General features: G+C 35.3%; 1 protein-coding gene across 1 annotated transcript in view; it reads right to left on the reverse strand.

Moving 5' to 3' along the window:
• Positions 1–621: 621 nt before the first annotated feature.
• The window catches only part of lancl2 (LanC lantibiotic synthetase component C-like 2 (bacterial)), a 45,960-nt gene continuing 29,170 nt past the window's right edge, over positions 622–17,411 (reverse strand). The window contains exons 7-10 of the mRNA XM_073830924.1: positions 14,263–14,445; positions 10,495–10,671; positions 8,292–8,364; positions 622–1,304 (exon numbers count right to left, since the gene is read on the reverse strand). Coding sequence (XP_073687025.1) covers positions 1,228–1,304; positions 8,292–8,364; positions 10,495–10,671; positions 14,263–14,445 — 510 coding nt within the window. The 3' untranslated portion in view covers positions 622–1,227. The remainder of the gene's footprint in view (positions 1,305–8,291; positions 8,365–10,494; positions 10,672–14,262; positions 14,446–17,411) is intronic.

Here is a 17,411-nt window from a genome sequence, read left to right on the forward strand (position 1 = left end):
ATTTCACCTGGTTTAGTGTAAGATTTTTGCCCATATTTTGGAAAATCCAGTTTTAAAAGTAAAAAAACACAACTACAAATAACTTTTAGCAGTAGGTGGCTGCAGAGCTCCACTAATTGCTATTTGACCACCTGAAAGATATTTTTTCACAAGTTTTTTCAGTTGAATTCATATCTACAGTACAGACCAAAAGTTTGGACACGCCTGAATGAGAAGGTGTGTCCAAACTTTATGTCTGTACTATCCTTTTTTTTTTTTTTTTGTAAATTCAATGAATCACTTATTTTTCAGTGTAGGCTACTACTTACCTGATTACATTGGATTAAAAAATTAAATATTCAGCGATATCTTCAAAAGATTTTGAATTTTGGCACACTTTTTTCTCTGTATAGTGTTACTATGTACTAGTAAATACCATGCATTTGGTTATGCTACAATGTTACAATTAACCCCACACTCATCTAGACTACTACTTACCTGATTACACAGGATCCGCAGGTGGTTTCATTTCTAATGTTCTGGTTTCTTTCCAGTTTGAGAAGACTCACACATCATCTGAATGAAAGGTTACAGTGCAGACTTTTTTCTGAGGTGTTCATGAGAATCAGACATTTTGAGCAGTTCAGAAAAAGCCCAATTTATTGTGACATTCATAACACATTTTGCCTGAGGAAACAGTCATTCTTTCAGGTATAATGGATTGTCTCTTTCATCGAGACGATGGCAACTGGAACAAAACACTGACATACGCACGGTACAAACTCCACAACCACACCATGTTGGATACTGGATTAATTAAAGGCACACATACATTCCTCATGCAAAGACAAAGACAACCAGTTGAACGTGGGACAAACGCTCCAGTGCGCAACAGACGATCGAATCGAGGCACTGCTATTCACCGACAAGCATGCAGATGCAAGAAACGCTGTTGTGCTGGAAGATACAAAGATACAAACTAAAACTAAATCATATATTAGCATCAAATATTATACAAAAAAAAACAAAAAAAAACAGCAAGCCTAGAAGCTACGAAGACCGAACTCAAAGCGGCATTCTTTGAAATTATAGGCTGAAGGTTTTTTTTTTTTTTGCGTCTGTGATGAGGAAGAAATAGTTTTCTTCATTTTAAAGGGTCTGTCCAGAGCGATGTACCATCAAATGTGCTGTGAAAGCATGTAAAGCTCCTAATAAAGGAGTAAAAGTCTATGTTTCTGAATGCACAGGTCAAAGTTCAAAAGCAGGGAAGCGGGAATCCTCCGGCTGGACCACATCTGAGAGATAATGGATAGCTCCTGCCATACCTACAACAACAACAACAATCTGGTTAGATTTCATATTCACAATCAGGGATTGAAATTAACTTTCATTTACCAGCCAATTTGGATACTAAATATTTAAGTTATATTCATATTTATATTCATAACTTAATAACTTTCTGTCCTCCTCTATCATGTGTTTCCAATTCATTCCGGTGCTCTCTACACAGCGCACTAACATCACACGCACACATCGACACAATCTCTCTAACCTGCGTCCTATCCAAACCTCTTCCACTGAACCTTTCTCTTTCACGGCTGGACTCTGGAACTGTCAGTCAGCTGTCAACAAAGCTGACTTCATTTCGGCATTTTCTTTGCAATCTGGCCTGAGCATCCTAGGTTTGACTGAGACCTGGAGACGTCCAGAAGACTCTGCAACCCCAGCCGCTCTATCTAATAAATTCTCCTTCTCTCACACCCCTCGTCACACTGGAATGGGGTGGGGGTACGGGACTTCTTATTTCTAACAACTGGAAATACTCAACCCATTCTCCTCAATGCAATTATAGTTCATTCGAATCTCATACAATCACTATAACATCTCCTAACTCCATGTTGTGGTAATTTACCGCCCTCCTAGTCAACTTGGCATCTTCTTAGAAGAGCTGGATGGACTGCTGTCCTCTTTTCCAGAGGATGGCAGCCCACTTCTAGTCTTTGGGGACTTTTAACATTCATCTTGACAAACCCTATGCTGCAGACTTCCATTCACTACTTACTTCATTTGACCTAAAACGCATTATCACTGCATACACTCATTAATCCGGCAACCAACTTGATCTCATCTACACACAAAATTGTATTTCAGACAACATTGTGGTCAAACCCCTACACATCTCTGACCACTTCTTCATTACACTAAACCTACATCTTGCTACTTGTGCACCCCCATCCCCTCTACCTGTTACTTTTAGACGAAACCTACGCTCTCTCTCAACCTCCCACCCTTCTTCCTTAGTATCCTCCTCTCTTCCCTCTCCAACCCACTTCTCATCCCTGGACACTAATGCAGCAACCGACACCTTATGCTCCACTCTTATCTCTTGTCTAGATGATATATGCCCTCTCTCCTCCAGGCCAGCACGGGCTGCTCCTTCCAACCCTTGGTTATCCGATGTTCTTCGTGAGCATCGGTCCAAACTTAGGGCAGCCGAGAGAAAATGGCACAAATCTAAGGATCCATCAGATCTGAGTATGTATCGGTCTCTGCTTTCAACTTTCTCTACCCAAGTACATACAGCCAAATCTTCTGAGGCAGAAGTAGCCAAACTTTTCCTCTCCAGCCATCCAACGACATGTCCTTTAGATCCTATCCCCTCACACCTTCTCCAAGCAATTTCTCCAACAATCCTACCAGCGCTCACACACATCATCAACACATCTCTTCTCACAGGCACTTTCCCCACTACATTTAAGCAGGCCCGGGTAACCCCACTGCTCAAAAAACCTACACTTAACACATCACTCATTGACAACTACAGACCTGTCTCTCTCCTTCCATTCATGGCAAAAACACTGGAACGAGCTGTTTTCAACCAGCTATCTTTATTCCTCTCACAGAACAATCTACTGGACTCTAACCAATCAGGGTTCAGGAGTGGCCATTCAACTGAGACTGCTCTACTGTCTGTCACTGAAGCCTTGCGGATTGCAAAAGCTGATTCCAAATCATCAGTACTCATCTTGCTGGACCTATCTGCAGCTTTTGACATGGTAAATCACCAGATCCTTCTGTCTACCCTCTCATCGCTGGGCATCACAGGGACTTCACTTCGCTGGTTCAAATCCTACCTCTCTGGTAGGTCTTTCAGAGTGGCCTGGGGAGGAGAGGTATCCAAAACTCATCAACTGGTCACTGGGGTTCCTCAGGGATCAGTTCTTGGACCCCTCCTCTTCTCCATATACACTACATCTCTGGGCCCCATCATACAGGCACATGGCTTCTCCTACCATTGCTATGCTGATGACATACAGCTCTATCTTTCATTCAAACCAGATGATCCATCAGTAGCTGCACGGATCTCAGGTTGCCTGGCGGATATCTCTGCATGGATGAAGGAGCACCATCTACAGCTCAATCTAGCTAAAACTGAGCTCCTTGTCTTTCCTGCCACTCCAACTCTACAGCATGACTTCTCCATCCAGTTAGGTTCATCAACAATTACCCCATCAACTTCAGCCAGAAATCTGGGTGTTATCTTTGACGACCAATTGACTTTTAAAGACCACATAGCTAAAACTGCTCGATCCTGCAGGTTTGCATTGCACAACACCAGAAAGATCAGGCCCTTCCTAACAGAGCATGCTGCACAACTCCTCGTCCAGGCCCTGGTCATTTCCAGGCTGGACTACTGCAATGCTCTTTTAGCTGGTCTTCCAGCATGTACAATCAGACCTCTACAAATGATTCAGAATGCAGCAGCACGACTGGTGTTCAATGAGCCCAAAAAGGCCCATGTCACACCTCTCTTCATATCCCTGCACTGGCTACCGGTTACAGCAATTCAAGACACTGATGCTGGCCTATAGGACAGCCACCGGCTCATCACCTGCTTACCTCCATTCACTACTACACATCTACACTCCCTCCAGAAGTCTGAGATCCTCTAGTGAAAGACGCCTCATTGTACCACCACAGAGAGGCATGAAATCACTTTCCAGAACATTCTCGTTCAACGTTCCTGCCTGGTGGAATGATCTTCCCACCCCTCTCCGGAATGCAGACTCCTTAACAGCTTTCAAGCGACTGCTGAAAACCCATCTTTTTCAACACAATTTGACTAAATAATATTATAAAAAAAAAACTTTGTTCTCCTCTCTTTCTTGATTTACCCTTTCTAGCTTGTACTCATCTAACAACGCCTAATATATGGTATTTTTGAGCACTTCCTTTGTTGATCTGCCTAAGGGGCAGGATGAATCACTTGTAGTATTCCCAATTTGTAAGTCGCTTTGGATAAAAGCGTCTGCTAAATGAATAAATGTAAATGTAAATGTAAATAACTCCCACTATCCAAAAAAAAAAAACAGCTTGAGGTTGTCTACAGCAGATGTGACAAAGCGACTGTTGCAGATCATTTGGTGTCAGTACTAGGGGTGTGTGATATTGACAATAAATATTATCTCAATATTTTCTGTGATTTTATAGATCACGGTATTAATAAAGATAATTAGACAATATTATGCGTAGTGAGTTAATGTATGTGGACAACTGACTCCTGAATTCTTTGATAATCTTCAGATTCTGTGGCCAGTTCACTGCAGTGATAGAAATTCATCTTTTCCGATAAGTTTAAATTGATTTTTACCTTTATAAAGCAATTTTTAAAGCGTACATCATCTTTTGAGTGAAATTCTTACATTTAATAAGTCATAATACATTACGGCTGTTACCAAACAAATGAAATCAGGATCAACAAAATTCATCTTTGCAGAAGTTGCATCTAAGGTGCCATTTAGATGTATTTTCACACTGTTTAATGAAGCCCAGAGGGACATGGAATGCTTTAACCTGCAGTTACAAATGCAGAAATAATGTTTTGATATTTTAAACATAAAACGTTGAATACTGATATTTGAAATGATTTAAAAAAATAAAAAGATCCTTTAAATGTGAAATTCAATCACCAGTAGGTGGCAGTAAGTCACTGTTAATAAGTGAGTCATTGCGATTGAACCAAATCATTTAAACGCTTGATTCATTCAAGAACGAAACACCATCATGTTGATCTGAGACGCAAAACGTGTTTGGAAGGATTTTTGTTGGTGAAATAGAGCAAAAACAGCCAATACGGTGTTTAAGTCTCTTATTGTTTATTGATACACATATACATATAAAATTAATATCACATTTGTAATCATGCTGATTTTTAAAGAAAAAACTGCATTCTTTGTGTGATATTATAACTATATGAAATGATATAAATATATAGATTTTCTGCCCAATATCTTGAATTATGTGATGGTTCTTAATGCATATTAATAGACTGATTCATGCAGTGAAAGAACACACTCTAAATGCGCACACGCACTAAATTGGTCTAAAAAGACTTCATCACATAGTCCTGAATGCGTGCATTTCTGTAGTGTTTTGTTTGTTTTTTGCAATATACTCCATAATGTCATGATGTCTCACGAGTTCAGTATTTGTGCTAAACCTGTGCAATTTTGGTTTGCATGAACATTCCCAATAAATTAATGAGTGAACATGACCAAATGTAACCAGACAAATTGGCTGATGATTTGACAGCGTTACACGCCACAGCTGATTTTTACCTGTGGTTAGCGAGTGTTAATTTCAAACCCTGTTCACAATATACTCATATTAAAATAAATAACTTCATCATATTGATACATTTGTTTGAGGTCATGTCGAATGCAGGAGCAGGACCGTCTCTGATGGCTAACTACAGAGAGAGCTGCAGGAGACTCCAGCGACCAATCAGAGTGTGACTTTTAATGAGAATCTGAGAGCAGGAAGTGGGTTGCCATGACAACAGCAAGGTAAAGCAGCAGATAAATCACTATAGATGCCAAGATGGGTACGGCTGGCAGTGAATGTGGAGTTGGCATCAGGGGAGAGCTGAATTTCTTCACAGAGCCTCGGGGATCAGATGATCGGACAGAAGGTCAAGCAAAAAGCCAAGTAGAGTTGCATGAACACCATCAAGTTGTGGAAACAAATGGATTTTGGCTTTCTGATATTATATTTTTGGTCTTTTTCCACTTCTTATTAGAGATGCACTGAATAACCAGCCAGGGACCGGAATTAGCAGGTTTTCGGCGTGATCGGCTCAGACCGGAGACCGGACCAGGGGTGTAGCTTCTGGGTATGCAGGTGCATATGGGATTTTGGATTTTTTTTTTTTTTGGATTTTGCAGTTGTGGATTTGGCTAGATTTCATTTTGTTTCTTTATTAAGTTAATTTAGAAATATGTTTGGAACATATTGTTTGTTAAATTCAAGCTTTTGTTTTTTTGAGTTGAGCATGTTTGATCAATTTAGCCTTCTCAAATCAACACGACTTGCATAAAATAAAATCTATAGACATAAAACACTTGCTGCATTTCACAATATTCATTTAAACATTTAACCTAGGTAAATGTAAGCTGTTAAACGCATATCCAATCGTTTGTGCTGAGCGTGCCAGCGTGACCACTTATTTTTTTCTTAATAACAGTGGAAACCTAAAATACGCCATCATTTTTGCTCATAAAGGTAAGAGTAATACATCATTCGGAATGGCAAAATGTCTACTTTTATTTGTGTGCGCTCACAATATCAACAAAACATTGTGCTTTTGTAAAATAGCTAAATAAAACAAACATGTGCTTCTGCTGTTTCTGTCTTGAGGAGGAGCGCTTCACAAAAATGATGCCTCATAGACATGACAAATATATCTATAGAATGCTTTAAATAACTCAGGTTATTAATCAGGTTATATTACATCAAATTAATGCGAAAATCCCACCTATACTCCATCAAAAAAAAAAAAAAAAAAAAAAAAAAAAAAAAAAAAAAGTCTGTGGCACCCAACCTGTCTTTACATTTAACATGAAAACAGCAATAAAAATTTAGGCTTCAACTCTAATTTATGAGAAAAATACAACAATTTGGGCAAAGTTATAGGCTGGTTGGCTTTTCTGATGTAGGCTAAATGTTACTATAATTATGACTTACATGATGTTTTATTTACTTTTTTTTAACTCTGATTTCATGAGACATTGTGTTTATTAATGTTTTTTTAACATGCATTCAAATATTTTTTCATGTTTATTTCTTGCTGCAAGTATTAAAAAGGAAAAGATCATTGATTCACATGGCGCTTGATCTGAGGCAAATATAGTTTTCTCACTACAAATTAAAGAGCGTAAAAACGCATTTATTGTTTGTATTTTATAATAAAACTGACAGAATTTATAGGCTGAGACTTGCATGCTACAAATAATGAATGGAGTTGAAAATGTTAAATATTATTTCCAAGAAATGATACCTTAAATGAAACAGATTGTGAATACTCAAACATACAGTCACATACAGTGAATACTTTGAACAAATCTGTTGAATGAAGGACTAAATGACAATCTCACATTGCTCACAAGAGAACCACATCTCAATACTACTGCATATTTTTATATATAAAAAATGTAATATAGCACTTCTTGTAATGAATAAATGTTTTGCTTGAATACGTTTTAGCTGCAAGCTGCAAAGAAAATTACAATCCTACCACAGAAGTACTTACTTAAAACTTGTAATACATTTTTATCTAAAATAAAGAATAGAATAAAATACACTACTGTTCCAAAGTTCGAGGTTGGTCATTTATTTTTTTTATTACAATTTAATAAATTGAGGGGGGGGGGGTAGAATTCATATTTTTTATTCATGGATGCATTGAATTGCTCAAAAGTTACAGTAGGACAGTAAAATGTAGGATGGTTTCCACAAAAATACTGGACAGCAAAACTGTTTTCTACATTGGTAATGATCAGAAATGTTTGTTGAGCAGCAAATCAGTATATAAGAATGATTTCTGAAAAATCATGTGACACTGAAGACTGCAGTAATGATGCTGAAAATTCAGCTTTTATCACAGAAATAAAATAGATTTAAACAGATATTCACAAAGAAAACAGATATTTGAAATTGTAATAATATTGTACAATTATACTGTTTTTATCAAATAAATGCAGCCTTGGTGAGCAGAAGAGACTTTAAAACGCTTTTTTTTATTTACCAACCCCAAACCTTTGTATAAAATTACACAACATAAATTTAAATTTAAATAAGCTACACAAAAAAAAGCACACACACAATGATCTGTGTGTCTCTTATTTCCCCACAGAGAATGACAAAAGCTGATTATGTCTAATATAGACAGTGGAAGAGTACTTAAATAATGAGAACAGACCGGGAGAAAGATTATTTGAGGATATTTCATCAGTGAGAAATAATGATCAATTTACCTTCAAAAAGGGAATAAGGCCGGTCAGGAATACGGCAGCCGTGGGTCCCGTAGTCTAGACACCATTCAGCAAACTACAAACAAAATACATTCATTAAAGACAGAAAAACAGAATTTGGAACAAAGTACAAGCTTTGTTATTAAAGTGAAGTGCAGAAAGTGTGTCTGTCCATGCAAATCCTTAAAGCACATCCAGTTCCTCCTCACGTCAACACAAAAATAAAAAGACGAATGATGAGCATGAATCAATTGTTTTGACGGGGCAATTTTTTTCATAAAAGCAACCATAAAAAGAAAGGTTTTTGCTGGAGAGAGAGGCCGCTTGAGTCACGCAGGGTGAAATGAGAGATGGTGTCTGGCGGCGCTGCTTAATTTGGGCTGGAAAATGACTGCGGCTGTGAAAGGTTAGCGTGATACAGAAACACCAGAACAGCCGAGACCATTATGCTTTCATTACTCCGGCAGTTTCGCCAGACTCAGGCAATTATCGGAAAGTTGACGGAAACGGCCAGCGAAACCGACCAACATCAATCTCACCCGCAAATCTGCTCTGAGCTGATCGGATATACAAACACTTTATAATGGCTGAAATAAGACGCTGTAGTCTCACTGTAGAACACAATAGACCATTCTAGAAAAAAGCTAAATATGATTCTGATACTACATTTCCCATACTATTTCTTGGAATGCTATAATATTTACTAGTGTTCAAAAGTTTGGGGTCAGTAATAAAAAAAAATGTTTTATGTATTTGAAAAGTCTCTTCTGCTCACCAGAGCTGCATTTATTTGATTAAAAATACAGTAAAAACTGTAAAAATGTGAAATATTATTAACATTTAAAACAGCTGTTTTCTATGTGAATATCTGTTAAACTGTAATTTATTTCTGTGATCAAATCAGAATTTTCAGCACCATTACTGCAGTCTTCAGTATCACATGATCCTTCAGAAATCATGCTAATATACTGATCTGCTGCTCAACAAATATTTCTCATTATTATCAATGTTGAAAACAGTGTACAGTGTGGAAATCGTCATACATTTTATTTTTTAGGATTCACAGATGAATAGAAAGTTCAAAAGAACAGCATTTAATTAAAAAGGAAATCTTCTTGAAAATTGTTTGTTCACAAATGTTTAATGCATCCTTTCTGAGTAAAAGTATTAATTTACTTTCAAAAATATTACTGACCGCTGACTCATACACAACATACTGCATTACAGCTCTAAAATGTGTTATGTTGCTACAATAGTGCAAGTCAATGTCACCCAACTAATTTCTATATTTTATAATTTATCATCAGATTGATTATAGGTGATTATATACAGATACTGTAAAATGAAATTCCAGCACTTTCAAGGACTTTTCAAGCACTACACTTTTGATTTTCAAGGAGTTTAATCAGAGATCTTGCTTATCAAACAAAATGTTTTCAAATTAAAAAAAAAAAATAAATTAGATACATAAAATTACACTATTAAAACCAAAAAGCACATGCAAAGTATTACAAAGTATGCTACACTTTTACTATAGGAAAACCAGTTATTTACATTGTTTTGTTTTTTTAACAGTACTGCCTTAAATGTTTGATGTTTTCTAGTGCTTAGTAAAAATAAACATTCAGTGAAAATTGTGGTGAAAATGATTCAGCGTATGTGTGCCGAAATCGCAAACTGATTCAAAACATTCGCAAACCTGCACTGAAGTCCTGATCTGAATCAAATGTTTCAAGATCTACGCTGCGAAGTCTAAAAAAAAAATTTGCGAACCTGCTCCAAAGTTCTGATCTACTCTGAAGTCCCCATCTGAACAATTATGACTCATTCGATTTAGATTGGAACTTCGAATTGCGTATCACAAATCTTTTGATTTGAATCATTCAATTTCGTTTCGTTTTTCGGAAGACGGACCTTCGTCAAACCCGAAACTAATCGAGCCGTTTGTGCCACCCTGGGGAGAAAGCTATTGTAATAATGAAAATTATGTGAAAAATAATGCGTTTTTCGAACCACCAAGCATGAGAGCATGTTCTAGTGCACCCACAAAATAAAATAAATGACTCAATTGATTTGGTTCATCTGTTCTCGTGTCTTCAGCCATGTTTACACGACATTGTCGATACTAATACTGGTTTGGTACGCAATCTGCATACGTCTGTGCTGTTTGTGTTCTGGTGTGCTGAGGAAAGTGCTGTTGCAGTACCTTGCAGGCACGATACAGGTATTTCTTATCCTGTGTGGCGTGGTACAGAGCGAGGAAGGCGTATCCGTTCCCAGCCGTGCCGTGACAGATGCCGTAGCCCTTCCTCAGTAAACCTCTCTGCCAGATCACCTCTCCACATTCGACCGCGTCTCGCAGGTACTTCTCATCCTTGAAGATCTGCAAACGCAACGACACACGCATTAAACTCCTCCAGTCACCAGCCTTCCTCTGCACATTCTTAGAATCAATGACGAATCATACTTATTATGCTTTAATTATGGTAATTACAGCATTACAGTCAAATGCAATAATTGCAGATTGTGCTCTGCTTTATGTATATTTACTGTGTGCGCACGCATAAAAACAATCAAGAAATTGAAAAATGTTTAGAATGATTTCTGAAGGATCTTGTGACACTGAAGACTGGAGAAATGATGCTGAAAATCCAGCTGTGAATCAAAGAAATAAATTACAGCTTAATAGATATTCACATAGAAAACAGCCGTTTCAAATTAGAAAAATATTTCACAATTTTATTGTATTTTTCAAATAAATGCAGCCTTGGTGAGCAGAAGGGACTTCTATCAGAAACTTAGCATTTTCTCCAACGTAGTCCATGAAGTGAAATTAATTCTATTAGAGTATAAAGCATATTTGTGACCCTGGACCATAAGAGGACATTTTTGAAATTGAGATTTATACATCATCTGAAAGCTGATTAAATAAGCTTTCCATTGATGTATGGTTTGTTAGGGCAATATTTGGCCAAAATAGGATTTGAAAATCTAGAATCTGAGGGCAAAAAAATTATATATAAATAAATATTAAGAAAATCGACTTTAAAGTTGTCCAAATGAAGTTCTTAGCAATGCATATTACTAATCAAAAATTAAGTTTTAAAATATATGAAGTAAAAAACGTTATGTGACTGTTTTACAGTATAATATATATGTTTTATTTACAGTATAAATGCTTGGAAATTACATTTAACATTTTCAACATTATTTGTAGCACACAAGCCATCCAAAAGCTTTGTGCTTTTTATTACAACACAAAGTCTCAGCCTATTAATTATGTAAATTTTATGATAAAATACAAACAATAAATGTGTTTGTATGCTCTTTAATTTGAAGTTTATTGAAGTATATTCGCCACAGTTCAAGTGTCATGTGAATCATGATCTTTTCCTCTTTAATAACCTACTGGCAGCACGAAGTAAACATGAATAAATATTTGAATGCATGTTGAAAAAATAAAAAATAAATCTGAACAATTGAATGAAGATAAATGGCTCTTAGGAAAGCCAACGATATAACTTTTCCAACACAGTTTTATTATTTTCATAAATCTGCCAGTTAACCAAGTTGAAGCCTACGTTTTTATTGCTGTTTTTCATGTTAAATGTGAAGAATGACAGTTTGGATGCTAAAGACTTGTTTCGGGGCGATTTTTTCACATTAACTTTTCACAATATAACATGATTTTATTATTGTAATTTTGACTTTATTCTTAAAATATTATGCCATCAATCTTATTTATTTAGTTAATTGTTTTTTAACATGGCACTAAAATGCTGATGTAGACTATTTGTACTGCATGCAAACACAATTGCATTGCTCAAAAAACATACAAACAAACAGAAAAAAATCCTCCAGCTGTGCAGCTGCTGTTCAAGCGCATACAATAGGTTAAATCTTGCCTCAAAGCCCAGCAAAAGTAATTAGCCTGGCATGAACATGAATGTGCTGGGGAATATAGTAAGGAGATATTTGAATTATCTGTTAATAAGCTAGTGTTTTCTGTGTTGCAAAGATGAAGTTCCGATCTCCTCGTTGGAGGCGCCTTTAGAGAGAAATGCAAACGTATGGATTACATAATGAAAGAGTTTTTGTTTTCAATTTGAATTACTTTGTTTGAAAATAGTAATTTAAAGCTTTCTATAGATGCTTGCTTGCTTCCATTTTTGTGAAGAGTTCCTGTTCAAGAACCAGACGGCAGAAAGCGCATCTTGTTTGTTTTCTTCATTTTACAAAAGCACAACGTTTTGTTGATATTGTAAGAGCACACAAATAAAAGTAGACCCTTTGCAGTTACGAACGATGTGTTAATGAGGACCTTTAAGAGCAGGAATGATGGCATTCCAAATTGGAACTAAAAATGATATTTCATTCTGTATTCTGTTACTTATTGTTTCTCATGTTTAACATATGTGTGAGAGAGAGAGTGAGAATGTGTGTGAGTGTAGATGCAAAAGCAGGTCCTGCCGTCTGTCTTCATTTGTCAGAGCTCTGGTGTAAAAGTTGCTGGAGGAAAAATTCACTTTCCAAATATAACACATGCTCAATTCTCCCTTCCAGTCCTCAGGCGACCCACCAGACAGAGATAAAGACACAGACGGACACAGAACCAGAGAAAGAAAGAGGACGAGAGATAGAAACATGACCCATATGTTCACTCCGCAGGGATGGAAGTAGAAAATAAACTCACTAAACATGCACAGACTCTTTTAAACAATAAAACTCTTCTATCTAACTATACACTTAAATGTGTAACCAAAAACAAGTCAAACTTGTATGTGTAACATTTATTGGATATCACCATGATGCCTGATAGAAATAAGGGTATTATGTTTAAAACTGGGACTCTAGATGGAAGTGAGCACTAGATGTCACTGTGGGCTGCTGTATGAAGAAATAAACTCTGTGACCTAAAAACACACAGAACAAACATGACCCTTAAGAATGAGACAGACATTTTTTTTTTTTCAAATTTCACTTCAACTGCAGAGAATGAGTTGTTTTTTTCCATATAATAAAGCATGACAGGATATATATATGGTGATTCAAAAGTTTGGGATCAGTAAGATTTTTTATGCTTTTTAAAGAAGTCTTTTCTGCTTATCAAGGCTGTTTCTTTCATTAAAATACAGGAAAAAAACTGTAATATTGTGAAATATTATTGCAAATTAAAATAGTGGTTTTCTATATTAATAAACACTATAATAGAATTTATTCTTGTGATACAAAACTGAATATTCAGCATCATTACTGCAGTCTTCAGTGTCACACAATCCTTCAGAAATCATTCTAATATGCTGATTTATTATCAATGTTAAGTTGTGCTGCTTAATAAATATATATTTTTGGAACCTGTGATACTTTTTTCAGCATTCTTCAATGAATAAAATGGTAAAATAACCACATTTATTTAAAATATGAATCTTTTCCGTTCAAAGTTTGGGGTCAGTAAATGTTTTCTTTCTTTCTTTGTTTGAAAGAAATGAATAATTTTATTCAGAAAGGGTGTGTTAAATTGATGAAAAGTGGTAATAAAGAGTTATATTGTTAGAAAATATTTCTATTTTAAATAAATGCTGTTCTTTTTAACTTTTTATTCATCAAAAAATGTATGAATAATTAGAATGATTTCTGAAGGATCATGTGACACTGGAGTAATGATGCTGAAAATTCTGCTTTGCATCACAGAAATAAATTATTTTTTTAAGGATATTAAAATACAAAACCACTTTTTTAAATTGCAAAAATATTTTACGATATTACCGTTTTTTTCTGTATTGTTTAACAAATAAATGGAACTTTAATGAGCATAAGAGACTTCTTAAAAGAACTTTAAAAATTGTACTAATCCCAAACTTTGAATGGCAGTGTATATAAAAGTACTCACATGGTGATATAAGACTTTGGTCATGGTATACCGATATACTCCTGTGTGTATATTGATTAGATTGTTTTTGTGTGTGTCACTCACTTTATGAGCCATGATGAGCATATGCAGCACTCCAGGAGCTCCGTGACACCAGTGCACCAGTCTGTCCGTCTCATTGCTGAGGGATGATGGGTAATTGCCCGACCGGAACTTCTTGTGCCGCACGTAATCAATACTGGGCCGAACAAGCTCATTCAGAATGTCCTGATGGACTTTAGCACTCGGCTGTGAGGAAACACAAAGTTGAAGTGAATATTTAGTTTAAAACATACAAACAAAAACTAATAAATTACATTACACACAAATTAATCAGTCTGTGATCACATTCTGAACTAAAATTAATTGTAATATTTTTGGGGGGGTTAAAAAAAAAAAACTTAGGAAAATTAGGAAAATAGCCTTATTAGAAGGACATTTTGTAGAAAGCATAAGCAATAAAGACATTTTGGCATATGATGCAACCAACAAAGAGATGTGGTGCAACTTCTATTTAGTTATTATTACTACTATCAATAGAAAAATTATAAATAGAAGTATCAAGTAATTCAACAGTTTTATGATAAGACAACACTAGTTCTGGGTGTAAAATGTCATGTGGAGCAACTTTTTAAAAAACAGTGATATTTATGGATGTTAAAACCATGAAAGCAACATGAATATAAAGTCTGCATTTGCAAGAACTTGGAAAACTCTAGGATTTTTTCTCTATGGTACTTTTTTTGCAAATGGCATATGCACAAAAAAAAAAAAAAAATTGGACAGTAAGATTGTTAATGTTTTTTAAAGAAGTCTCTTCTGCTCACCAAACCTGCATTTATTTGATCCAAAGTAGACCAAAAATGGTACAATTGTGATTTTTTTTTTTTTTTTTACAATTTAAAATAACTGTTTTCTATTCAAATATATTTTAAAATGTAATTTATTTCTGTGATTTCAAAGCTGAATTTTTAGCATCATTACTGAAGTGAATTGCATTAGTGGCAGAATGAGACGGTAATGAACAATAAAACATGATTTGTTTTGAAAAGTCTATTTTGTTCACCAAGGTTATTATTACTTGATTATTACTGCATTAAAATAGTGAAATATTATTGCAGTCTAAAATAGCAGTTTTTTATGTGAATATCTGTTAAAATGAAATTTATTCCTGTAATCAAAGCTGTATTTTCAGCATCATTACTCCAGTCTTCAGTGTCACATGATTCTTCAGAAATCATTCTAATATGCTGATTTGCTGCTCAAAAAATATTTCTTATTATTATTATGTTGAAAACAGCTCAGTAGAATTTTTCCAGGTTTCTTTGATGAATAGAAAGTTCAGAAGAACAGCATTTATCTGAAATAGAAATCTCTAATGACATTATAAATGTCTTTATCATCACTTTTGATCCATTTAAAGCATTCTTGCTAAAATAAAAGTGTTCATTTCTATTTCAGCTTTGATCACAGGAATAAATTACATTTTAAAACAGTCAGCAGTTATTTTAAATAGTAAAAATATTTCACAATATTACTGCTTTTGCTGTATTTCGGATCAAATAAACAAATAAATAGAGACTTCTTTAAAAAAACCATTAAAAAAGTTACTTTTTTGACTGGTAGTGTATTTTTAAAGTAACATTTTATTACTGTTTGTAAGAAAACATCAGCAATAAAGAAATTTTGGCATATGGTGCAAACAACACAGATATGTGGTGCAACTTACATTCAGTTATTAAATATATTACATATCAATATCAATATTTAAATATCAAATGATTCAACACAATTTTTAACAAGACATTTTTTATGCCACAGGTTTCTAAAAAAGGCACAGATTTTATTTCTACAACAGATATTTTGAGCGTTCAGCACAGCAGCGTCACACCTGTAGCTATAGATTAGGGCTGGGCGATATGGCCTAAAAATAAAATCCCAGATTTTTTCACAAAAAATCCGATTTATGATTTAAATCAATTTTCCTCCCCTACTACTTTTAGCCCCAGCTTTTCCACAATATATATATGGGCACCATATATTTTGCAATATACATAGCAACTGCATCAGTGCTTTCCACCAGACCCCATTCGTATCATACCAGACACAGTAAATGTTTGTAAGACAAATAAATATGAGATGGGAGGAAAATATATATTTCCATGCTTTTCTCTTGCACTTATATCCTATACAAAAATATACAATTTTGAACACAGAAATATTAAATGATTTAAATAACTGAAACGATCTGCCAGCAGGTGGTGGTAAGACACTGATTTAATTACTGAATCATATTCATTTGATTCGTTTGAACGGATGGTTCATTCAAGAATAATGCAAGTGACTCTTTATGAATGGGAAATTGAGTCATTTCACTAGATTCGGTTAAAACACGTTCATTCATAAACGAAACATCGCTGTGTTTGAGTGGAGATGCGCAGCGGCTCAGGTGTGACTTGTTTCAGACCACTTTTGACGATGAAATAGAGCAAAATCAGGCAATAGTGTTATAGTCAGACAATGTAAGTCACTTAATAATAACTTTATTTAACTGTTGTAATAAATCAATATCTCGTTTACAAACTCCCTTAAAATTGACTAAAAGCTGTCACTCATCTTAGTTCGCAATCTCACAAAGCTCTATTATAATAAACGAAGCTACTGCCCATTCAGTCTCTTATTTACACTCTCTCTACAATTGAGAAACATTAGTCAACGTGCAAAACACAGAAACCTTTGAAGCTCCACTCAGCGCAAATACAAATATGCTGGTCGGGTCAGTCGCACATGGTGCTCCTAAATATTTTTCATTTTTTTTGCCCTTGAACTGCTGGTCGCACCGGTGCGACCTAAGATTCTTTTTAGTCACACCATTGAGAAATTAGGTCACAGCTAATCATGTCCCCTTAGTTATTTGTTTTCCGTTCTGAATACAGCGGTTAATTAGGAGAGCCATCATGTGGTCGGACAATATTGCCTTTTAATTATTCTGCCATTGGTGCAACTACAATGTATCTAATATTTATATTTCAAAATCGCCATACCTCGATTTAATAAAAAAAAAAATCGTCTTAAAACGTAAATTCGAATTAATCGAAAAAAATCGAAAGAATCGCCCAGCCCTACTATAGATGCATTAAACGGCCCGTTTCTGTGAAGGAGACCCACGCACATCAATATTGATGTAATATTCCTCATTCATAGTGTCCACTTAC

The sequence above is a fragment of the Garra rufa genome, chromosome 24 (assembly GCF_049309525.1).
Source record: "Garra rufa chromosome 24, GarRuf1.0, whole genome shotgun sequence".
NCBI lineage: Eukaryota > Metazoa > Chordata > Actinopteri > Cypriniformes > Cyprinidae > Garra > Garra rufa.